General features: G+C 52.0%; 7 protein-coding genes across 9 annotated transcripts; 2 read left to right on the top strand and 5 right to left on the bottom strand.

The window, feature by feature from the left end:
* Window positions 1-179: 179 nt before the first annotated feature.
* PV05_07554 lies at window positions 180-4,468 on the bottom strand. Of its 2 annotated transcripts, XM_013460391.1 has the most exons (2): window positions 4,149-4,468; window positions 180-4,029 (listed from the first exon to the last, which is right to left on the bottom strand). In XM_013460391.1, exon 2 carries the CDS (start codon window positions 3,807-3,809, stop codon window positions 357-359), a length of 3,453 nt encoding a protein of 1,150 aa, XP_013315845.1. In that variant the 5' UTR covers window positions 3,810-4,029; window positions 4,149-4,468; the 3' UTR covers window positions 180-356. The 2 variants fall into 2 exon arrangements, with proteins under 2 accessions (XP_013315845.1, XP_013315846.1); XM_013460392.1 differs by having other exon boundaries at window positions 180-4,468.
* A 201-nt stretch (window positions 4,469-4,669) lies between these two features.
* PV05_07553 (uncharacterized protein) lies at window positions 4,670-6,853 on the bottom strand. The gene is made up of 5 exons (XM_013460390.1): window positions 6,550-6,853; window positions 6,468-6,499; window positions 6,336-6,415; window positions 6,206-6,287; window positions 4,670-6,154 (listed from the first exon to the last, which is right to left on the bottom strand). The coding sequence occupies exons 1-5, from the start codon at window positions 6,629-6,631 to the stop codon at window positions 4,775-4,777; spliced, it is 1,656 nt and encodes a 551-aa protein (XP_013315844.1). The 5' UTR covers window positions 6,632-6,853; the 3' UTR covers window positions 4,670-4,774.
* Window positions 6,854-6,960: 107 nt separating this feature from the next.
* PV05_07552 (uncharacterized protein) lies at window positions 6,961-8,765 on the bottom strand. Its single transcript, XM_013460389.1, has 8 exons — window positions 8,593-8,765; window positions 8,411-8,536; window positions 8,193-8,352; window positions 8,074-8,138; window positions 7,887-8,026; window positions 7,732-7,834; window positions 7,333-7,652; window positions 6,961-7,248 (listed from the first exon to the last, which is right to left on the bottom strand). The coding sequence occupies exons 1-8, from the start codon at window positions 8,662-8,664 to the stop codon at window positions 7,212-7,214; spliced, it is 1,023 nt and encodes a 340-aa protein (XP_013315843.1). The 5' UTR covers window positions 8,665-8,765; the 3' UTR covers window positions 6,961-7,211.
* Window positions 8,766-9,045: 280 nt separating this feature from the next.
* Window positions 9,046-11,496, top strand: PV05_07551. Of its 2 annotated transcripts, XM_013460388.1 has the most exons (4): window positions 9,046-10,384; window positions 10,452-10,562; window positions 10,653-10,819; window positions 11,063-11,496. In XM_013460388.1, the coding sequence occupies exons 1-4, from the start codon at window positions 9,308-9,310 to the stop codon at window positions 11,235-11,237; spliced, it is 1,530 nt and encodes a 509-aa protein (XP_013315842.1). In that variant the 5' UTR covers window positions 9,046-9,307; the 3' UTR covers window positions 11,238-11,496. The 2 variants fall into 2 exon arrangements, with proteins under 2 accessions (XP_013315842.1, XP_013315841.1); XM_013460387.1 differs by lacking the exon at window positions 11,063-11,496 and having other exon boundaries at window positions 10,653-10,927.
* A 444-nt stretch (window positions 11,497-11,940) lies between these two features.
* PV05_07550 (uncharacterized protein) lies at window positions 11,941-14,443 on the bottom strand (the record flags this gene model as incomplete). Its single annotated transcript, XM_013460386.1, has 3 exons — window positions 11,941-12,236; window positions 12,285-13,929; window positions 14,093-14,443. The coding sequence occupies 3 exons, from the start codon at window positions 14,441-14,443 to the stop codon at window positions 11,941-11,943; spliced, it is 2,292 nt and encodes a 763-aa protein (XP_013315840.1).
* A 682-nt stretch (window positions 14,444-15,125) lies between these two features.
* On the bottom strand, window positions 15,126-17,897 carry PV05_07549 (uncharacterized protein; the record flags this gene model as incomplete). Its single annotated transcript, XM_013460385.1, has 1 exon — window positions 15,126-17,897. The coding sequence occupies one exon, from the start codon at window positions 17,895-17,897 to the stop codon at window positions 15,126-15,128; it is 2,772 nt and encodes a 923-aa protein (XP_013315839.1).
* Window positions 17,898-19,226: 1,329 nt separating this feature from the next.
* Window positions 19,227-20,244, top strand: PV05_07548 (uncharacterized protein). Its single transcript, XM_013460384.1, has one exon. It carries the CDS (start codon window positions 19,274-19,276, stop codon window positions 20,114-20,116), a length of 843 nt encoding a protein of 280 aa, XP_013315838.1. The 5' UTR covers window positions 19,227-19,273; the 3' UTR covers window positions 20,117-20,244.
* The last annotated feature ends 104 nt before the right edge of the window (window positions 20,245-20,348 follow it).

The raw sequence follows: 20,348 nt of genomic DNA, 5'->3' as shown, positions 1-20,348 counted from the left end.
CACTAAGGGCGTCGAGTGCTGGACGAGAATTCAATCTGGGACATTGACCGCAACGTGGGAGGACAAGCCAAAAGCGCTGCGGGAAGGCGAAACCACGGTAGCAAGCACTGGTGCCCATTTGCTGCTGCAAGGGATCGACGGCGCTCTGTACAAGACAATCCCAACAGGAGCGGCAATCATCTTCACAAGTAATCATATTCGTGGCTGTATAGCGATACCTGTCATGGTGCTTAGGATTTCTTTGCTTCATACTTGGTCAGCTCTGCTGACTCTCTCTCCAGGCTCTTTCTGTCCTCCTTATCTTTCTCAATCTTTGCATGTCCCGGTTTATCCAGGGTCGGCTCATGTATCTCTGCCTAAAAGATGTCGTCGCAGATGTTCCAATCTTTTTCTGCCCGCTTTTGCCAATATTGTCCATTGTGTTCCCAGTAGCTCTCTCCAGTGACAGGATCTGTCTTCTTTTCGAACCATTTGGGCTTCCAATCTTCGCCGGCAGCTTCACGTCTCCTCCGAGCCGCACGCTGTTTCTCTTCGACTCTGTTCTTCTCAGTCGCGGCGAAGTCATATTGACCGTCTTCCATGGCTCGCTGATCTGGCCGCAACCGGGTATCTGTGGGTGGGAGATGAGGACGCAACGTATCCGGAACAGCATTGAGTGTCACGACAAAGGGCGTCAGGTTGAACGGAATGCCCTGAGGGCGTTCATGAGCTTCCCAGACGAGGAAGGCTTGACTGCCGGATTTATGCTGTTTGCCATCACCGACTGATTCATCCTCATAACCTTCCGTGGCACGGGCATAAATCTTGTCATTCCATCGACCGCCAATACTCCACTTGGTCACGCCATCCACCCCCACGACTTTGCCAAAGACTTGGTAAGCAGAGCTTGCCTTCCAGCCTCGTGCTTTAAAGTCAAGCACACAGACTTCGCCAGTCGTCCAGTTCTTGATTTCCATGGCACCATAGTTGTCGACAGTAGGGTTGCCAGTAATAATACCGACAACCGAACTGGTCACTTTCTTCCATGTAAACAGTTCAGGCGGAGCCCCATTCGAAGGACGGAGGCGCAGAAACCAGGTACCCAATGGGTTGATGTCGAATGACTTGCCGTAGAACTTGGACCTGACGGCCGATTCGCCCCAATAATCCCAGCGAGCAGACTCCGCATGAGCGGCACCAATAGGCGGATGATGACTGACCTGCTCGATGAAAAATCTATATCCCTTATCCGGCCGGACATACTCATATGTCTCCCCAAGAAGAGGGTTGAACGGTTTCGCGACACGGCCAATAGTGCTGGCATACTCAGAGGCAGCAAATGCAGCAACATAAACAAGCCGTTCCGTTGAGTCAGGTCGATCTGCGGCAATATCGAGGAGGTCGGCGTACTCCATGTCCTCGGCGACACGCTGAAGTAGCGAGGTCGGTTCATTGAAAGATACAGGCAGAGTCATTTTCGTCATGTCTTTCCCAATCATGGATTTGAGAATCCCCCAAAGTGAGATCTTAGGACGATCATCTGCATCCATCTTCAGCCGCTTACGGATACCGTCTTCGTAACCTGCATACGATGGCTCAATCTGCATTTGCTTTTGAGCCCGCTCATCGAGTTGCGAGAATGGCTCTTTCTCCTCTTCATGAGACACATGCACGGGAGGCGGACTCGCTAGTGGTGGCTCAACGACTTCGACTTTTCCGGCATCAATAGCGTCGAAAAATTCCTCGTCATCTCCCGATTCGGAGTCGGACAGATTGGTATACTGGGCAATTATCGACTTCCTTCTGTTGCCCTCTCGCGTGAACGATTTCCTCCTGGACCGATTCTTTGCAGACAGTGCAGCCTCAGGTCTGAGTGTAGTTTGGTCTTCAAAAGCCTCTTCAAATTGGACATGGTCCGAGGGTTCTTGCTGAGATTGCCCCTCCAAGGCTTCCTTCAAAGCACGCTTGGTTCGCTTACGCTTCTCCTCCGACTCTGCAATGGATTTCTTGAGATCTTCATGCTCGTAGGCAATCTTGGCCATGCTCTCTTCCCACATCCTGCGAACATCAGCATCTCGATCTAGGCGATACTGCCAATATGCATCTCTGTCCTTGGCTATCTTCAAGAGATCTGTGACCAAGCCTTTCAAGCTGCCGACGGCTTCCTGGTAGGCAGAAAGTGCTTGGGAAACTTCAGGATCAGACATTGTGGTGTCCGGTTGAGACGATGAACGTTTAATGAGTGCTTCGGAAACTCGCGAGAGAAGGTCGAGCTGGAGTTTGGCTGACTGAGCAGTAATATTGAAAGCATCTTTACTTCCCGGCTGGTGAACCTCACGGCTACTAGCGTCGTCACCGTCGGCGTCGTCCTCCGCATCGATTGGCGCACTTTGAGCGTTTGTCGGTATCCGCTGGAGTTCATCTCCGGCGAGACTAGCATCGTAGGAGTCGTAGGCCGAGCCAGCGTCGATGTCGGAACGGAAGCTTACTTTGGAAGAGGCTCCAGGGGCACCAAGCGACGCAGCAGCGGGTGGTTTCAACCTGCCAGGTGTGGACGAAAGCATATCTGAAGATGACTCCCCTCTTGTGTGGCGAAGGCTGTCGAGGTCAAGCGTCCGTCTCTTCTCCTCCTCTTTCGCCTCGTCCTTGGTATACTGAATGGCATTGTTGAGAGCCCAAAACCATCTCTTCGCTTCGACAACATGGTTGGCTTTAAGGTGGTATTTGACCGACGACTTTCCATGTATTTCAAATCTCGTCTTATCTTGCGGATCCATATGAAGCCGTGCAATACGCATGTTGATAGCCCCACGACAAGCCGATCCTGCGTCGTCTTGGTGCTTGTAGTAGCTGAGAACGCCCTCCTCGAGGACGAACCACCTCAATTTATAGCCACTCGTATAGTTTGTCCATTTTTTGAGGTATCCTTTCATTTCTCGAGCATCTTTGCTTGCGTCAACTGGTCCGGACCTTGCCTGGGTCGGATGGTTTCCCAAAATGGCTTTTTCCTGTATCCCACGTTGAGCAGCAGCAGCCGCAGGAGACTTTTTCAGGATTGCCCTGGTCCGGTCATCCTTGGTAACGTCTTGAGGGAGCTTACCCTTGCGGTCTCTTCGAAATGGATCCGCACCGTGGAGCAAGAGGAGCTGAGCCAGGTGTAGATCCCTCTTGCGCGCTGCTTCATGGAGAAGAGTGCCTCCGGTCTGCACCGTTATTGGCTCCGTAGCTAACTCTTGGGCATTGACATCCAATGTGCCTTCCACTCGAGGCTCAATCAGGAGGGCCTCGACCTGCTTGTATTCTCTCTGCGCCAGCGCCGTTTGGATGGCTCTGATCTTCTCATCGAGGAAGATAGATTTAGCCAGCTGTAATTCTTGGAAGATCTCTGGCGTCCGAGCAAGATCGATCGCCAATTTCCCTTGCCTGTTGGCGATCGAATCATTGATGTCCGGCAGCTCGAGGAGACTTCTGACAACAGGGGCCCGCCCTAGCTGGGCAGCCAGGTGTAAAGCAGTGTTTCCCTCCTTGTCCTGGGCATTGACATCAAGCCCCTTTCCTTCTCTTATTACCTGATCCACCACATTCGGCTCGGCGCATTGTACAGCCAGATGAAGGATCGTTGTTCCGGGTATAGGCTGAGGGTTTGAAGAGGAAGGTATTGATTCCGATATTGCTTTTGAGATGGCGGCACTGTCTTTGTTTCTGAGGACTTCGAAAACACGGAACGTTCGTACAGAGTCTTCGATGGACGCTCCGTTGGCCGGAGACACACCCGAGGGGACTTTATGGGAGGTATCCGGTGGGCCTCCGGTTGGATCGCTGGGATCCATGGTTAATTGAGAGGTACGAGTATTTGTGAGTGACAGAGGGTTGAGTCGTGGACCGTCGGTAGGGGTCAATGGTCCCGTAGAAGCAGTGGCAGAGAGGGGGCCAGTAGTAGAGGTCGTCGTGTTCACGGGTGATTCTGTGTCTGAGCCACTATCGCGTGGCAAGTTGTCGCTGCGCAACAAATTGAGGACTCGAGCGCTTTTAGATCGTTTGTGAGCCGGTCTGTCGGCCATTATCACCTGCGACAAGGCGAGGAGAAGTAGGAAGGGTTGAAGAGTGGCGATGAAGCGATGGAGCGATGAAGCAAAGGAACAAAAGAGACATGGTAAGGATGCTCTCACCTTGAGGATACGGTAGTCTATGGAGAGTCGATTGCTTTGGACTGCGCCGGTGGTAGCTCGTAGTGGTCTCAACCCCGCCATTCACCAAATGATTGGGGAGAGTCGAGCTCAATGGCGAAAGAATGATCAACCAACGATCTCCCAATATGCACAATGACGGAAGAGGCAGCGAAGTGCGCCGCCTTGAGGTTCGGGTTGGTTACAGGACAGAGTCGCAGAGACTGGGATGGATGCTACCTGAACGAGTCTGAGGTCACGATACGTCTCATAGATAGATCTTCCGCAAGAAGGCTCCCCTGTTAAATGCTCTGCACCTCGTTGCGCGCGACAAGCTGTGAGGCAGACGCTCAGATGAACCGTGCTCAAGCTCGTGTATCGGCTGAATAATGATATTGGAGGAGGGGAAGCGGGATCGAAGCCGAAGCGTCGCCCATCCCGATCAAGGAAAGGAAATACATAGTACTTTCTCTTGTCCGGGAACATTGGCATAGCTGTGTCCAAGGGAGTAAACGAAATTCGATGGTCTTGCCATTGAAAATTCTAGGCCGCCGCTGCAGGGAAGCAATATATTCTTATATCAGCATATGATTTCTGATCACTCTTCATAAATCCATCGCACGTTTTGTCTATCCAAGAAGATCATCCAGCCCGTTGCCCAAGGATGCGCTGGGTTTCCCTTGATCCGCGGCAGTGTTAGGTGTTGGTGCTACAGCTCCTGGTCTTGGTGTTGAGCTTGAGGCTGATGCGGCTCCCCATATCCCAGCCTGACTCTTCGCTTTCGCCATGCTTGCCAAGTCAGGCCCCTTTCCGGCTGCTGTATTGCTCTTGACGCCTGCCTTGGTACTCGCAGAAGACCACAGTGATCCGAAAGCATCACCACCAGCACCCGAGGCTGGCTTTTGTACTGGTTTACCGAGTGAAGCTGCTGTTGTGGATGATGAGTATGAAGGCGTCGTTGCGCTCATTGGTGTCGAGGCTGCTGATGTTGATGATTGAGACATGGGGACTGAAGTGAAATAATTTGGCCCACTGGACTTGTAACCTCCTGCTGGCTGCATAGGCTGCATAGACTGTGCCGGCTTCTGAGTAGGCGGAGGTGAAAATGTCGACGAAGTTGGGGACATTATGGAAGATGTAGCCGAAGGAGCTGGAGATGCAGTGGAAAGAATGTTGTTGAAACTGGAGGCCTGACCAGGAGCCAGTGGCGTGGGCGCAGCGAATTTAGTAGCTGATGTTGTGGTCGATGTGGTCGCAGGCGGAGGAGCAATTGAAGCCATTGAACTCATGACCGGTTGAGTAGTCGCTGGACTCGTCGCGGACTGGAAGTCATCGAAATCATCGTCGTCGTCGTTCGTAGCACTGCTTTGCATTGCCCCGAAGTCACCAGGTCCGCCTGTAGCAGCGCGCGCTTTACCGTTGGATGTGGCAGGCGCAGGTTCGTCGCCAAAATCAAAGAGATCTTGTTCCGGAGCTTTTGGTTTGGGAGGTTCCCGCTTGGCCGTTGTAGCTGTAGCTGGTGTTGTCCGTGTGGTTGTGGTCCTTGCAGGTCTGGTCATCTCTTCGTCATCCGCCTCGTCATACTCTTCGAATTGATCTGCACGACGCTGTGTACCGGAGAAGTCGGTCTCGCGGCCACCAAAGCCACCACCGTCTCCATAGACTTCGCCTTGGTAGCCGCCAAATCCGCCAGTCTCGCTACCGAAGCCTCCGTATCGACTTCCACTGGAGAAACTGCCTCCCATGCCCATGCCCATCCCACCCTCTACGCCGCCGTACTTGTTTTTGTTTTGACGTGCCTTCTTTCGTTCTGTTCGGATGGTATCAACATCGCTCAACATCTTGACAAGCTCAGCGGAACGGTTTCGAACATTGATACCCTGGTCTTTGCCGTTCTGATCGATGTAGTGGAATTGCCGAAGCATTCGTAGGAGGGAGAGGTGGGATCTGGCATCATCGATGACTCGTTCTGAGCCGTGCTTGCAGAGGTATTCCAGTAATTGCAAAGCCTGTAAAACATGAGTCCCCAAGTTCCAAGTACAATGAAACTAATGCCATACCTTGTATATCTGCCTCCACTCTTCTGCGGTCTTGTCGGTGAATCTTTTGTAAATGATGGGCATGATCTCGTTCAATTGCTGGCTGAGACGGTCAGAGAGGCAGCTGGATATGGGAGGAGGATCGACAGACTAATTATGTGTTCCTTGAGCGATCTCTTGCATCAGTGTAGCTGACGCGCCCCAAGGATCTCCGTTCGTGGCTTCCCGGACCTGGAGATATCAGGACTGTTCATCGGTAGAATTACAAGGAAGGGATGCACACCTTAGACTCCATCTCTGTCAGGTTCATAACAGCTATACGACGCCATTAGCCAGGCCTCTGAATCCTAACGAGAAGAACGTACCATTTTGAACCTTTCGTACACCAGCTTTAATGTCGTAGAGGGTCAAGTTGCTGACCTGGTTCTTCAGGCTTTCGAAATCCATCTTGCCGGGAGATTGAATGTGCCCTGAGGAGACAGGGCACCCGAATTCAAAGAGGAAATTCTAGCACTGCAGAAGACCGGGCGCTTTGAGCGAAGCCAGTTGTGGTAAACAATTAATGATGAGAGTTGGAGGACTGGTTCGAGCACACCGCAGCCAAGAGGACTTCAGCCCCTTGAGCTCTTCCCCGACTTACCGAGTACAGCCTACCAGGTATATATCTCGAATTGCATAAGTAATTCTCCTCCCGGCCACATGCTACACTTACGACGAGACGGATAATAAGTATCAGATGCCCGGACACAGGATTCAGACGCACAGTCATAGCCGTTCGAAGATCATACTCATGATTTGATACAAAACAACTGACCAAGCAGCCTTTCGAAGCGCTTTCTGGGTGCTTTTTCAACGATAAATGCATCGACTAAACATCCTCCTACATGTTTGTTTCCCCCAAAGACTTTCTTTTTCAGCTCGAAAGGACACCACGGGCTCTTGGCCCATCGCGGGCTCCTCCTGCTACAACATATATGCTTGAAAGGCACTGCATTGACTGTGCAATATGCAGCAAAGTGCCATGAAGTTAAGAAGTCAAAGGCCTTTGTGCTGTCGCATATGAACTGTGAGCTGTCAGCATACACTTGGACGTCCACACCACGAGTAGAAGAGCCTCAAGGACAAATGGAGTAAGGATCAGGGCCTACCAGTGAGTATACAAATGCATCTTCTTGCTTTTCGTTTCTTGTCGTACCTGAGCCAGCAACACCTGGGTCTCTACTTCGCTCCATCCTCCAAGCCGAGTGAACAAGGCCAGGGAATAACCATCGACGGCGCCCTCCAAGAACTGATGCTCGAAGAACAGCCCAATCTGCTTCAGCCTCTTGTTCTTCGGCCATGTCCCAATCGGCGTCGGCTCTTCATGAGTTTTGACATTGACGAAGCCGGCATTCTTCAACAGATCCGCATATTGCGGAAACATGTCAAATTCAAGACCTGCACCTCGAGATATTCTATAGAACTCGGACTTGCAAATCACTTGTTAGCAGTCGTCACTTCATCTTGACAATCCTGCTCAGATGCGGCAGAGGATGTGAAGTACGTACCACCCATTTGTACGTTGCACTATCTTCGCTGTACGTGTTGTCGTCGCAACACATGTGCGGACGTCCTTCCGACAATTCTATACGACCGCCAGGCTTCAGATGTCTAAGGGGATTGTCAACGCTTCATCGAAACTGGGGGATCGTGAAGGGCATACATATATGCTTGCCTCAACAACTCCGGCCAGTCTCTGATGCTACCAGCCAGACCACGAGCATGAATGAAGTCGAACGAGTCTTGCGGAAAGGCCCATTCTTGGGTCGCATCATCAATCTGGAAGCGAACATTTGGCGGCACCTTTGGGACAGATTAACAGATGTGAGACGGAGGGATTATCCACATACCCAGCTTGATTGTATCGGCGAAAGATCAGTGCCTATGATTTCTGCGGAAGGGAACTCATCGCCCACTAGAGCGACATCGTCATCAGTAGCACCTTTCGGGGCACAAAGGGGGATCATACTGTCAATGGCCCAAATGCCTGTGCCGGTCCCAATATCAAGTATCATGTCCGGATCATTCAACTCCGGGGCCGTACGACATAACGCGCCGCCTAATGTCAGACGGAAAACGTGATGGAGAATATCCAATCGTTCTTGCTCCTTATCATCGTTCGGAAGCATCTGATCACCTTGTCAACAAAATGGCCGGGGTCGACTGAGGCGAGACTCTCTGACTTACGTATTTCCCGGCCTGATATCCGTGGTACCGACGACCATTCTCATACTCATAGTTCATAACAGAGGATTTGAGTGAGGTGAGGTCCGAGGCAATGCTCGCAGTATCATATCCCTCATCCGAGTACGACTGTGTGAAAGTTTGTCAAGATTTTCTTCCAATCCGTCTTTTCGGGGCAATCTTACATCGGCTTCGATCGCCGTAGGAGTGGCATCTTGATTATGCTCCATAGAAGGAGGCTCTTCAGACCCCGACATATGCAGAAAATTCACTGCTTCTCACGCGCCGTCTAGGTGAACCAGATCACGGGCATTTGGAACACAGAAAGGATATGAGAGAGTGACATTCACAACTCATGAGCTGTTAAAACGGACCAGAAATGGTAACACAAGCAGGAAATCCAACGGCGCCAGTCATGATTTGTTGGCGCCCAGGCTGATCCTCCAACCCGCATCGGTACCGGTGCATACACTACTGCAAAGAACCACGGCGGGAAGACAAGGGCCTTGCCTAGTGTATGGCGGAAGAGCAACCACACATCATCCGAGTTCATCCTAGTGGATGAGACCGGCACTGGCCGGAAAAATCCAGGGCGCCACCTCGACATCACCTCGATCCATTCACAATCCGAAAAACGTGGGAAGCATAGCACTCGCATTGCAAGCGAGCAGAACAAAACAACGCGCCGTCGTGCGCTATGCATGCAACCATGACCGGGGGTCTGAAGAACTATCTTCACTGGTGTGTCCACACCAATGTTTCACGGCAGTCACCACATTCACTGGGGACGTCGCTATTCCCGTGTTCCCCCTCTCCTACACCATCGTCACACACACCTCCCAGGCCCTTGACAGCTGTCAGCTTACCATCTGACCGTTTGGTGAGTCGATATATATCACCATGGCAGTCCCGTCAATATCACTCGCCAACCTAGGCTGCACTGTCCTCCTTGCATGGGTTCTCTATCTTGTCGCCGGCGCCATCTATCGACTTTACTTCCATCCTCTTGCGAAATTCCCAGGTCCCAAGCTCGCCGCGCTAACGGGCTGGTATGAGTTCTACCATGATATCATCCATAAAGGTCGTTTTATCTGGAAGCTCCAAGAGCTCCATGACAAGTATGGGCCCATCATTCGGATATCACCCGAAGAACTACATATCCGAGACCCGGACTATTACGAGGAGCTCTATGCTGCGGCAGCAAAGAAGCGCGATAAGTATGTAGGCTGGGTCGCGATGGCGGGGGCTCCTGATTCATCATTTGCAACTGCGCCTCACAACTTGCATCGTCTGCGCCGCTCAGCTTTGAACCCGTTCTTTTCCAAACGATCAGTCAATCAGACCGAGGCGCTCATCACGGCCAAAATCGAACAGCTATGTCGACGTTTTGAGAAAGCCTTGAAGACGGGCGAGGTCATCCGTCTGGACGCGGCTTACATGGCTTTGACGATGGACATTATCACGCACTACTGCTTCGGCGAGAGCTACAACTACCTCGACGAGGACGATTTCAAGGTCTCATGGAAGGAGACCGTGATAGCCGGGTCGGCCAACGGAGCATTTCTCCGGCAATTTCCTTGGGCCCTGCCACTGCTGAAGAAAACGCCACTGTCCCTTCTTCGGAAGATGAACCCTCCCGCTGGCCATCTGGTGGCGTGGCAGAGAATGGTGCGCGCTCAAGTCGACAGCATCATCGCCCGAAACAAGGAAGGCAAGAAGACTCAAGGCACCATCTTCCAGGCGTTACTGGATAGTGACCTACCGCCCGAGGAAAAGAGCGCCGGTCGCTTACAAGATGAAGGTCAGACTATTGTTGGTGCCGGGTCGGAGACCACCGCAAAGTCACTGGCCGTCATCACGTTCTATCTTCTCGACGACAAAAAGAAGCTGGCGAGGTTACGGGAAGAGCTGAAGACAATCATGCCGACCCCAACCTCTCCAATCACGCTGACCACGTTAGAACAGCTGCCTTATCTGGTACGGCGACTCTCCCTATTCTTGGTTGACGAGCAACAAGAAAACGAAATACTGACGTGCAATTCAGACTGCGGTGATCAACGAGGGCATCCGTCTCATGTTCGGAGTGACGACCCGCCTGCCTCGGGTGTCACCTAATGAACCCTTGAAGTACAAAGACTGGGTGATTCCGCCAGGAGTACGTCGATCCTACTTTTGACCCCCCAGATTCCTTCTTAATGAAACTCACGATGGGTTGAGTGATGCTAACCGTTCACTCCACCTGTAGACACCGGTCAGTGAATCCAACTACTTCGTCCACATGGACAGTAACATCTTCCCCGATCCAGAGAGCTTCGACCCAGACCGCTGGCTTCGAGCAGCAGACCAAGGCTTCCGTCTCGACCGGTACCTCGTCTCCTTCTCCAAAGGCAGCCGTATGTGCGTTGGGATCAAGTAAGGCTCACCTTTGTCTTCTTCCTTTTCCAGCCCCCGACCTTTTCCCTTGCTGCTACACCTTTCAGGCCTGGCTATTATGACCTAGACTAGTCATTTTGTCTCCCGCCACGGCTTCCAGGATGTGGCTATCCTACCGTGACTACCTAGGTAGTCATTTCTGTTTTTCTCTCCTGCCTCTCGCCCTCCAGACGTCGCGATTGTCCGGTGGACTGACCTTTCTCTTTCTCTACTCTCCTCTAGCCTCGCCTACGCCGAACTCTACCTCACGCTCGCCCATGTCATATCTCGCTTCGAAATAGACAATTATGACACCACCGTCGAGCGAGACATCAAACTCGATCGTGACCTGTTCGTCGGCGTCCCCAGAGCCGACAGCAAAGGTATACGGGGCAAGATTGTTGGCCTGAGAAGTTGACCCTGACACGGATCCCGCACAAATCCTGGCCCGAGGCTGACCCGACTAACACGAGAAATTGGATCAAGCTTTGCCCACTATGGGCTCGCATGTGGGAAGCAAGTGTAGCTAGCATGTCTGTCGATTGGACGGAAGGGCATGGTCACAGGACGCGAGCCCCAGCTTCCCATCGATTCTATACACACACAGAGAGAGAGGACATAAACCGAGACTGACACGTACATAGCCCAGATGAAACATAGTTGATGCCATGTCCCGCATCATGTAGTTCCAATCCCTCTCAAGTGGGGGATCCGTCCAGATGTCCACCAACCTGTGATGTGGGAACGAGATAAGCAGCAGCCATTTGAATGGTTCTTGCATGTCGCGTATTCGTCTTTCATTGTCTATCATGCAAGCCACGATTCGACGACTGGCCTTGTATCACCAATACGATAATTATACCAACACAAAAAGCCCAACGCTGTACAATCGGTCTAGGAGCCGTCGTGGAAAGGGGCATGAGATCCCGGAGCAGTGTCCAAAATAGAAATGAAACAATACAACGGTAAAGGTAGGCTGTAGCCTCCACAATCCTTGCAGCAGGATCGGCTTGGTTAGACACTTTCCAATTGGAGTGAGAATTTCGCTCAAGCTGTGATTTCTTGAGATCGCAGTCGCCTTGTCAAACCAGATCAGACCGTGCAACGCGCCATCACTGGTGTCATAGCCCTCCAAGCGTGTCCATACCAGCAATGTCGGCACCTTGGACGCTGTTGAAATTGTATGGGAAATCAACGATTCCATCCAACATCCAATTAAGAGGGTCAAATACATCATAGCTTGCTTGACTGTAATCCATGGAATAGTCATCAACCATACCTGTCGCCATACCAGCCATTCCCGGAACAATGGCAGGTGCGGATAGCATAGGGTCGTTCACAGAAGCAGTACCTTCGATGTTGGCAGCTGGGATGATGATACTGTCTGTCTGCTGGAGTTTGGCATCAGCTTGTCGGACTGTATCACGTTAGCAGTCACTAATATTTCGGCGTAACAGTGGCTTACCATCAGAGGGCTTCCCGCCTCGGAAGTGAAAGTTCCTCCGCCATCGCCAGACAGAGTCAAACACCAGTGACATCGACATTCGACATTTGACTTTCAGTTGCAAGCTGTCGTCGACATCACCTTCTCCAATGATATTCGGATTCGGGTCCGCTCGTACTCTTCCACTCTTCCAAACTTGAGCCAATACCTCTGCCAGCCGCTCAGCGAGGTCATTCTCCACCACGCTCATACTTCGCAAGGCCCATACTGTTCTTGAAAGCAATTCAGATGCTCCTTTAACATCCATATCATGCTCACCCAAGAAATTATGCATGAGCTTCAAGAGTGAAAAGCCAGCGGCTAGCATCATATGGAAAATGTAGTTGGTCGCGTGTGACAGCGACAGGCCATGCGAATAACTCGACGGTAGATTCACGCTGACACTATTTTCCAGGCCCAGACAAGTTTCAAGGTATTCAGTAGTACTCTGAGAGAGCTTGAACAGGTCGGTGCGATACGACGGCAGCGATGGTGGAGAGAAAAATGCGTTCAGCCTCATGTGCAGAGCTGCCGCTTTGAGATAGACTCGAGTGATCGGGGAAGTGTCGTGTCTGAGCTTGTCTTCCAGCTCCTCGAGATCACGAGCCAGAAATGACACGTACGTATGCCGTTCTGCATCAGCAGCCAGACCGACCGGGTCATGAGGATTCATGTACAGAGTCCGGGAGACTTTGTCAACGAATTTTTCAATGAGCAGTCGGTTATATATGGGTGCTGGCAATTCGTAGTTCGGATTGGTCTCGATGGGTTTCGGTCCCAGTGTCCAGTCATAGATGGTCAGAGGAGGCTGTCCGTATGCAGTGCATATTCGCTGCGCCACAATATTGCATACGCTCCACACCACGACACGGTCCTGGAGCTCTACCTCTCTGAGCTCGACGCGGAACTTGCTGAAGTCTTGAGCGTGGGTTGGACGATGTAGACCAATCTGTAAGGCTATCTGCATCATGATTCCACAGATCATGAATGTCGGGTCGGTCGAGGTGCTGCTTGTAGGCAACGGCCACGCACACAGGAGGATAAGTGCCTTGATGATGTGGTAATTTTGAGGCACTTCAGCTATTGTTGACCACATCAGTCGCGTTAATGGTCCTGAAAGAGCATTAAAGAGTTCCGGCTCGGTTGTGTAGTGCCGGGCCCCAACCGCCAGTATTGTCCAAAACAGCAAAGGCGACCTTGTGTGGTATTCTTCTGGAGTCCGGGCAGGATTTAGGAAGGGCAAGAATGGATGTTGGAAGGTGAAGAAGCGCTGGAAGAGTTCTTGTACTCGGTCCTGAGTCAAGGCCACATCTTCAAGTCGCCTGAAAACGGACCTTCCAGGACTCTTGCCCTCTCTTAGGTCCATGAGTCCGGCCGCAGCAGCGTCCTGAGTGAATGAAGATAACCCAGATTGTGGGCGATTCAGGTTGTTCTGCGAGACTCGGCCCGGCGTTGTCCCAGTCTGTTGCGCCACCTGTTTTCTCAGCTCAATGATCTCGCGTTCCATTTCTGCGTTTCGCGATCTCTTGCCCACCCTCCTGAAATTGTCCTCAATCTTACAGTCGAGGTTGAGTCGCTTGCATCGTGAGCAGGTCTGGAAGGGCTCTTGGACGACATTGCATCGTAGCTAGAACCTTGTCAGTCACTGAATTCGGTAGCAACAACGACAGGAATGTGACTCAGCATAGGGTACCTCGACCAAGGCGAGGACGGAGAGAAAGCAAGAGTCGAAATTGTAGTAGCAAGTCAATTCCGCGCGAAGATGCGCCTGGGCAATTCTCGTAGCTCACCTTTTGCTGACGACACTCATTGCAGGCTCTCTTCACAGGCCTGCGCTTGCCGTCGACACGAGCATGTTCATCGTTCAAGTCTGGAGAGCCAATGCTCGCACTTGCAGGTGAGCTGTCAAAGCCTGCAACGGACGCATTTCTTTTCTGGCTCTGGGTAGGGCTGGTCAATCCAGTAGCAGGGCCATCGCCCTCGCTTAGAGCAGGACGTGAAGCCAGCATCAAGTTGTTGTGTACTTCGCGTCCGGGGTGTGGCATCCAGGTCGAGGCCGATATCGGTTCGTCGCTGGTGGTGGCAGTTGCAAATCCGGCATACTCGAACTCAGGCAGCGCCGAAAATGCTGCCAAGTCCATGATCTGATCTGATAAGATAAAATCCTGGTCGAGTCGGAGTGAATGGATTGAATGGAGGGGCTGTCTGTATTAACCTCAAGTTCTGTTCTCGAAAGATTAACACGCAGTCCACTGTCGACTCGAGTTGCCAATGGCCACTACTCGATCGAAGGAGAAGATACTCTTACACGGTCCATTGAAGAAGAATGAGGGCAGCTCGCAAGCGGTCGAATCAAACCACACCATCAGCACCATCCACTTCGCCCTACAACAAGACCAGGACCAGCGAGGTAATTAATGACTCACGGCGCAAGCTACTCGCTACTCCAATTAACAACAACTTGCAGTGACCGTCTTCGATTCAAGTATCACACCCGAACCATTTCTTGATTCTGTTGCGCTTGAGAGGTTGAGAAAGAGACAACAGATAGATGAAGACCAAGTGGGACGAGATGCTGTCTAAATTCCATAAATCCCACCAAGAGGCGTCAAGGCGTGTGTGGTCGACATGGTTTAATTGTACACATCGTCATTTCATCCAAATCATTCACTCATAAATACGTCAGATCGTGCAGGCTTCACACTCGTCGCTTAAACAAAATTCCCTCCCAAATCGCAAGGCAAAAGAAATCATTCCCAGCCACCAGGGCAGTATCGAAATGTCCGAAAATCGTGTCGTTGCCTTTCTAGAGGCCCATGTCCGTTAGACGTCCCTTGATAGACTGGTATTGCTCGCTGGAAACCTGGAATCTCCCTGCATAATCACATTTGCTCCGATGCTTCGTCTCAGCTGAGCTCGTCTCTTCTCTTGTCGTTCATGCTCTTTTCTTTGTCTGGCTCGTAGTATTCGTTGGTGAAGGTTCTTGATTCCAACAAGATGGAACCGGAAGCCCAGCCCTGGTGATGTATAGAGTTGGCGCGTGGCTTGAAATTTCGCAAGACTACCATGGCTGGTCTGCTTGACTATTCCCTCTCGTCGCCGCCGACGTTCTGAGATGCGTCGGACTAGCGAAACCGGACCTGTGATGACAGTCCGCTCTTGCGGCAGACCGAGTGAATTATACACTACGCCCGCTTCCCGAGAGATTTCCTGTTCTCCTTCAGGCCGGGGGTTATCAATGTCGTCCCAAAAAGCTCGAGGACGCCAGAATGGGTGTAACTTCCCATCAAGTTCTTGATCGGCTTTCTGGTTCCGAGCATTCTTCAGGCTCAAGCCACGAGAAATTGAGCTCATCAATGAGTCAGAGCGACGGTGAGTCCCAGGACGTCTGATGGAGCCTCCCCGACTGGGGGCAGGTCCATTAAAGCCAAGTCGCTGGTCAAGCTCCTCTCCTGGAGTCGCTGGAATGACCTTGAATCGAGGTGGCTCAGGTGGGCGTCGAGGGTTTCGCAGAGGGGATTCCACCTCAATCTGCGGCAATCGTTGCTTCTGCACTTCACGCACGGCTCTCGATTCATGTATCGGAGACGGTTCGATCAGCTGCAAAGAATGATTATTGTGCGGGAAGAAATTGACCGCCCGAGCTTCGTTGATCTCCGGCGATGCTGATCGAAACGAGGGTTGCGAAAAGGGCGTCTCGAGAACGGAAGCGGGTCGAAGAGCTGCCCACTCCTGCGTTCCTGGTAGGGCCAGGCCGAGAGCATTATTTGCGCGGTCTCCTTCGTTGGTGGGAGCGCTGAGAAGAGCCTCTGTGAGTGATGGGGTCCGAACAGTTGCCTGCTTTGTGGGAAGCCGGACCTGAATGGTCTCTGTGGGTTGACTCGTGGCTGCTTCGTCTTTTAGCGTCCAATCACGCACACTCTGGAGCAGACGATCAGATTCCATTCTGTCCAGGGTCTTGCGCAAGTCCTTCTCTGCTTCTTGCCGCCTGGCGCGGAGATTTTCGGAAGTGATCGAATTCGCTCGAGACGTACTCCTGGAGGTCGGCGCAGACAATGAAGAGCTTCGCACAGGGATTTCGGGTGGATGTTCCGCTTGTCTGCCACGATCGATAGATTCGGATAATGTCCTCTTGTGCTGCCATGCTGATGGTGGATTGTCCGAAACCTTGCGAGACTGCGACCTTGCAGAGCCCGTCGAAAGCGACTGTCTCTTGCTAGCACTGCTACTCGAAGTAGGTAACGAAGACCTTCTCTCCGGAATGACCGCCACCCGTATCACTTCTGTCTTCGGTAGCACTGCGCTCGAGGCGAGACTGTGGGATCTTGAGATTTCCGAGCCAAAGCTCCACCGGTTCTGATTACTCAGGCGAGCCTTTTTATGGACCAAGCGATGCGGAGAATCTGAGGTTGAGTGCATAGAATCACGGTTCGACACAGGAAGAGGGGAACTGACAGACCGCAAAGACTCCTGTTTGCTTACATGGCGCAGGGTCGTCCTTCGCCTGGGTAAGGGAGCGGACTCGAACACATAGGCTTCGACGGTGGATGTTGTGGAGATACCTGAGAACCGCCGAACGTCGTCACGAGCAGTGTCCCGATTTGCTGTGGGCATGTCCTCGATTGGAACAGAGTCGTTCCAGCCGATTATGCTTGCAAACTTTTCTGTCGACGCCGACGGATCTCCATGTTGCGCTTCAAGGAGCCTATCGCGAAGACTTTTTCCGCGCTTCAAGCCGCCTTGATGCGGGCTCGCTGTTGATCGTGGTGTAGCTTCGACCTCTTGTGCGTTGTCATCCGGCAGTATGCCATTCTGTAATGGCATTTCTTCCACTCTTGCCAAGCCCAGCGGTGTTGAAGAAGTACTGAGAGCCTGTGGGCTTGCGAGGAGGCTATTACCACTCAGGACTATCTCCTCGTGATTAGGAGAGGCACCGAAACTCCGGTCGTCAGACCTCTCGAGAAGGCCATTGATCGGCTGCGCTTCACCATCACCATCACCATTCATCAGCGGCGAGCGAGACAAGGCGCTATATCGCAACTTGTGTGCTGAGTGGCTATATTTGGTCAATGATGATTGCGACCATCCTAGGTTGCCCTGATAGTGCGAAATCAAGTCCGATCCATCCTCTGAGCCAAAGTCTTCCCTGGCAGTCGTAAACGAATCGGCGCGAGTGGAAGTTAGCGATGACTGTGTACCGAGAAATGGGCGTACGAATGGGATTTTCCTCTCGCGAGGAGGAGTATTGTCGGGTGTTGGTGGGCTATTCTGATTCGTGGGCGTCACCAAAGCTGACCTGAAAACAGCAGCATCAGAAGCGATTTCCTCCACAGTATGAGGCACATCTCCATTACTCGCTCCAGGAGGTGTAGGAGGTAGATGGGGCGAGGTTGGTACAAGCGCAGTCGCAGGTCGATCTGAGGGTTTCTCGTGGTCTTGGCCGTCCTGAGCAGTCATGCGATAAAGCGTACGTAGGTTGGGTGAGGCGGTCTTTGAGTCTTTCCGATATGGCAAGGACTTGAGAGACAGAGGAGGAGAAAGTCCAGCAGGGTCCGCAGGTGGACCCATGATTGTATATTCGGTTGTTCTCCCCATTGGCACCCAGCTGTAGTGTAAATATATCTTCAAGAGTCTTTCCCCTTCATCGCGACCGATTTCTGGTCAACAAAAAAAGTTTGCAGATTAGTCGAGACAGACATTCAGTATCATGAGGTCGCGTTCGCGAAATCGGAGTGTCGCGTTCAGACTACTGCTGTCCGTGAGAGGTCCAAGAAATGTTGGATACGTGACGCGAAACGTAACAGACCAGGAGACGGTGCGCAGTGCTCGTGCGCAGGGTCCAGGAAGGGAGTGGCCGGACTTGGAACGGCGGATTGAGCAGCTAGTCCGTCGTCAATGTCACAGGCTGACCTTTTCGCTAGATTTCTGCTGTATACAATCCCAATGGTGTCGAGGTGGGTGGCTGGGACACAGGAGCGCTAAACGCTGAAGGAGTTCGATGACGAAGACTGGATTAGATGTCCGGAGACCGAACAATCCGAGTCAGGACTGAAAAGAGTATAGACGGCGAGACAGGAAGCGATATAGTGTACTGGATCGATGTCAATGATTACAGGATGATTGTTGCAAGAACTAGAGGGAGAAGAGACAGGGAACGATCATCCGAGGAGAGGCAGCGCAGCTGAGCGCAAAACCACATGGCGCATGGCAAGAATTGCAGCGAGGTTCGGGCCTCGCCAGATTTGCAGCGCGGTCTGACGCGGGGCGGAGGGAACCGTCCAGTGCCGTCCCTGCCGTTTACCTAGTGCACACGTGACGTTATGACAAGCAGCTCATGTCAGACGCTCGTCTTTTTCGTCTCTTCGGCGCTTTTTATTTTCGCAGCTGACGGCCGTCCAGCCGTTCAAGGAGCAACTTTTGTTACTACACACTTTTCGTATCACTCGGTATCGACTGGACGCGAGTTCAGGCACATAATGTTCCCCGCGACACTGACAGAAGCTATGGCCATCCATGTTCCCCTTAATTTTGGATAATCTAATCGCGAGTTGACATGACAAGGCTGTGACAGCCAATTTCTTTATGTGTCTCTCCACTCTCATTACTCGCCCTCCACGCGCCAGCCGACCTCCATGACCACCACAGCTCATGCTCGTGTCTTCGAGATCGGGCCTACAGGGAAAACAACTGTATCGACAAAAGTCTGCAGTTCAAAGGGTGAAAATTGTCGTAATTCATCCCAAGAGCGCGACCATCACATTCCTCGGGTCACCGCATACCGTTCAGCCCAAAAAGGCCCTAAAACAAACAACACAAATCGGCATGCCACCAGCTGACGGGTGGGATGTGTCAGGCTGTAAGCCACCCATCTGTCAATGAAATGCACAAGTCGTTCCATCATTTGCGGTTCTTCTCATATATCCCGCAAGATGCTTTGATGTGCTCGTACTCCCAGTCCTGCATCCACAACCATGGCCTCCAACAGACGTGTATACCATTTTCTCCTCGTTGTCATGCTGGCCCTTTTCCATCATGCGCTCGCGTCACCAGTTCCACGAATATCTTCACCGGAAATAGGCGCTCTGTCCTTTGCCGAATTATTTCTTCAGACCTTCCGCCGAATCCTCGAATTAGGCTTTCTGCAGGGTGTGGCCATCGCCCTTCTTGTCCTGGGTTGTCTTGTATGTCTGCTCATCTGCGTATTATGCGCGTTAGCGGCGTATATTGACCGCAATGACACGGCCGTTTGGGACAAGGATTTGGAGCGAAACGACCAGCGATACTCTTCAAGTGAAAAGCGAAACCACTCTCGCAATGACAGCCCCGAAAATAGAGGTCGAAAGTCTTACTACGCAGACCGTCCATCACCTATCACAAAGATCAGTATCCACGCCTCGCCATCGCCTCGGAGAACGACGCCACAAAGCTCTCCGTCCAAACCTCAGCGACAAAACTCCCGTTCTCGATCTCCAACCACGCCTCTACGTTCTGCACTTTCAAAATCTCCCTCGCGAAGGGAATCAATCTTCTTCGGCCTGAAAAGGTCAAGCCGACCGAGCAGCCCCAAATCGGTCAGATGGGCCGACGAGCTCGGAGTGTCTGTCCTTGCCACTGTTCAAATAAAGACGGCTGAGGATGGAGCCGAGATCGAAATTGATATCGGAATGTCAAGCCATCAGCAACCATACGAGACCGAGCTCGGCGATGACTCCTGGAGGGATACTCCAGCTGCTTACACTTCAGGCGTGACCAAACCTTCCGTACAGAGGCATTCGACGCGTGGAGATCTGGATAATGTGTCGCAGGAGACATAGCATGTATCAGGAGCGTGACGAAGGCGGTCTTATGAAATTTTTCTTTCTTTCGTGGACCCGATGTATGAACAGGACTATAACTTACGATCTGGCATGATAAGTAACGTGGCGAGATTCTTTGAAAACAATTTTTCCTAAAGTGAAACCAAGCCGTGCGAAGTTCTTCCTCAAGGTCCTCGCGGTCCTCCAAGCGCCTCTTGCTAATAGTGATTATACTGCGCTAAGCCATTTG

This window comes from Exophiala xenobiotica, assembly GCF_000835505.1.
Source record: "Exophiala xenobiotica strain CBS 118157 unplaced genomic scaffold supercont1.4, whole genome shotgun sequence".
Classification (NCBI taxonomy): domain Eukaryota; kingdom Fungi; phylum Ascomycota; class Eurotiomycetes; order Chaetothyriales; family Herpotrichiellaceae; genus Exophiala; species Exophiala xenobiotica.
This window is presented reverse-complemented; position numbering and strand designations above follow the sequence as displayed.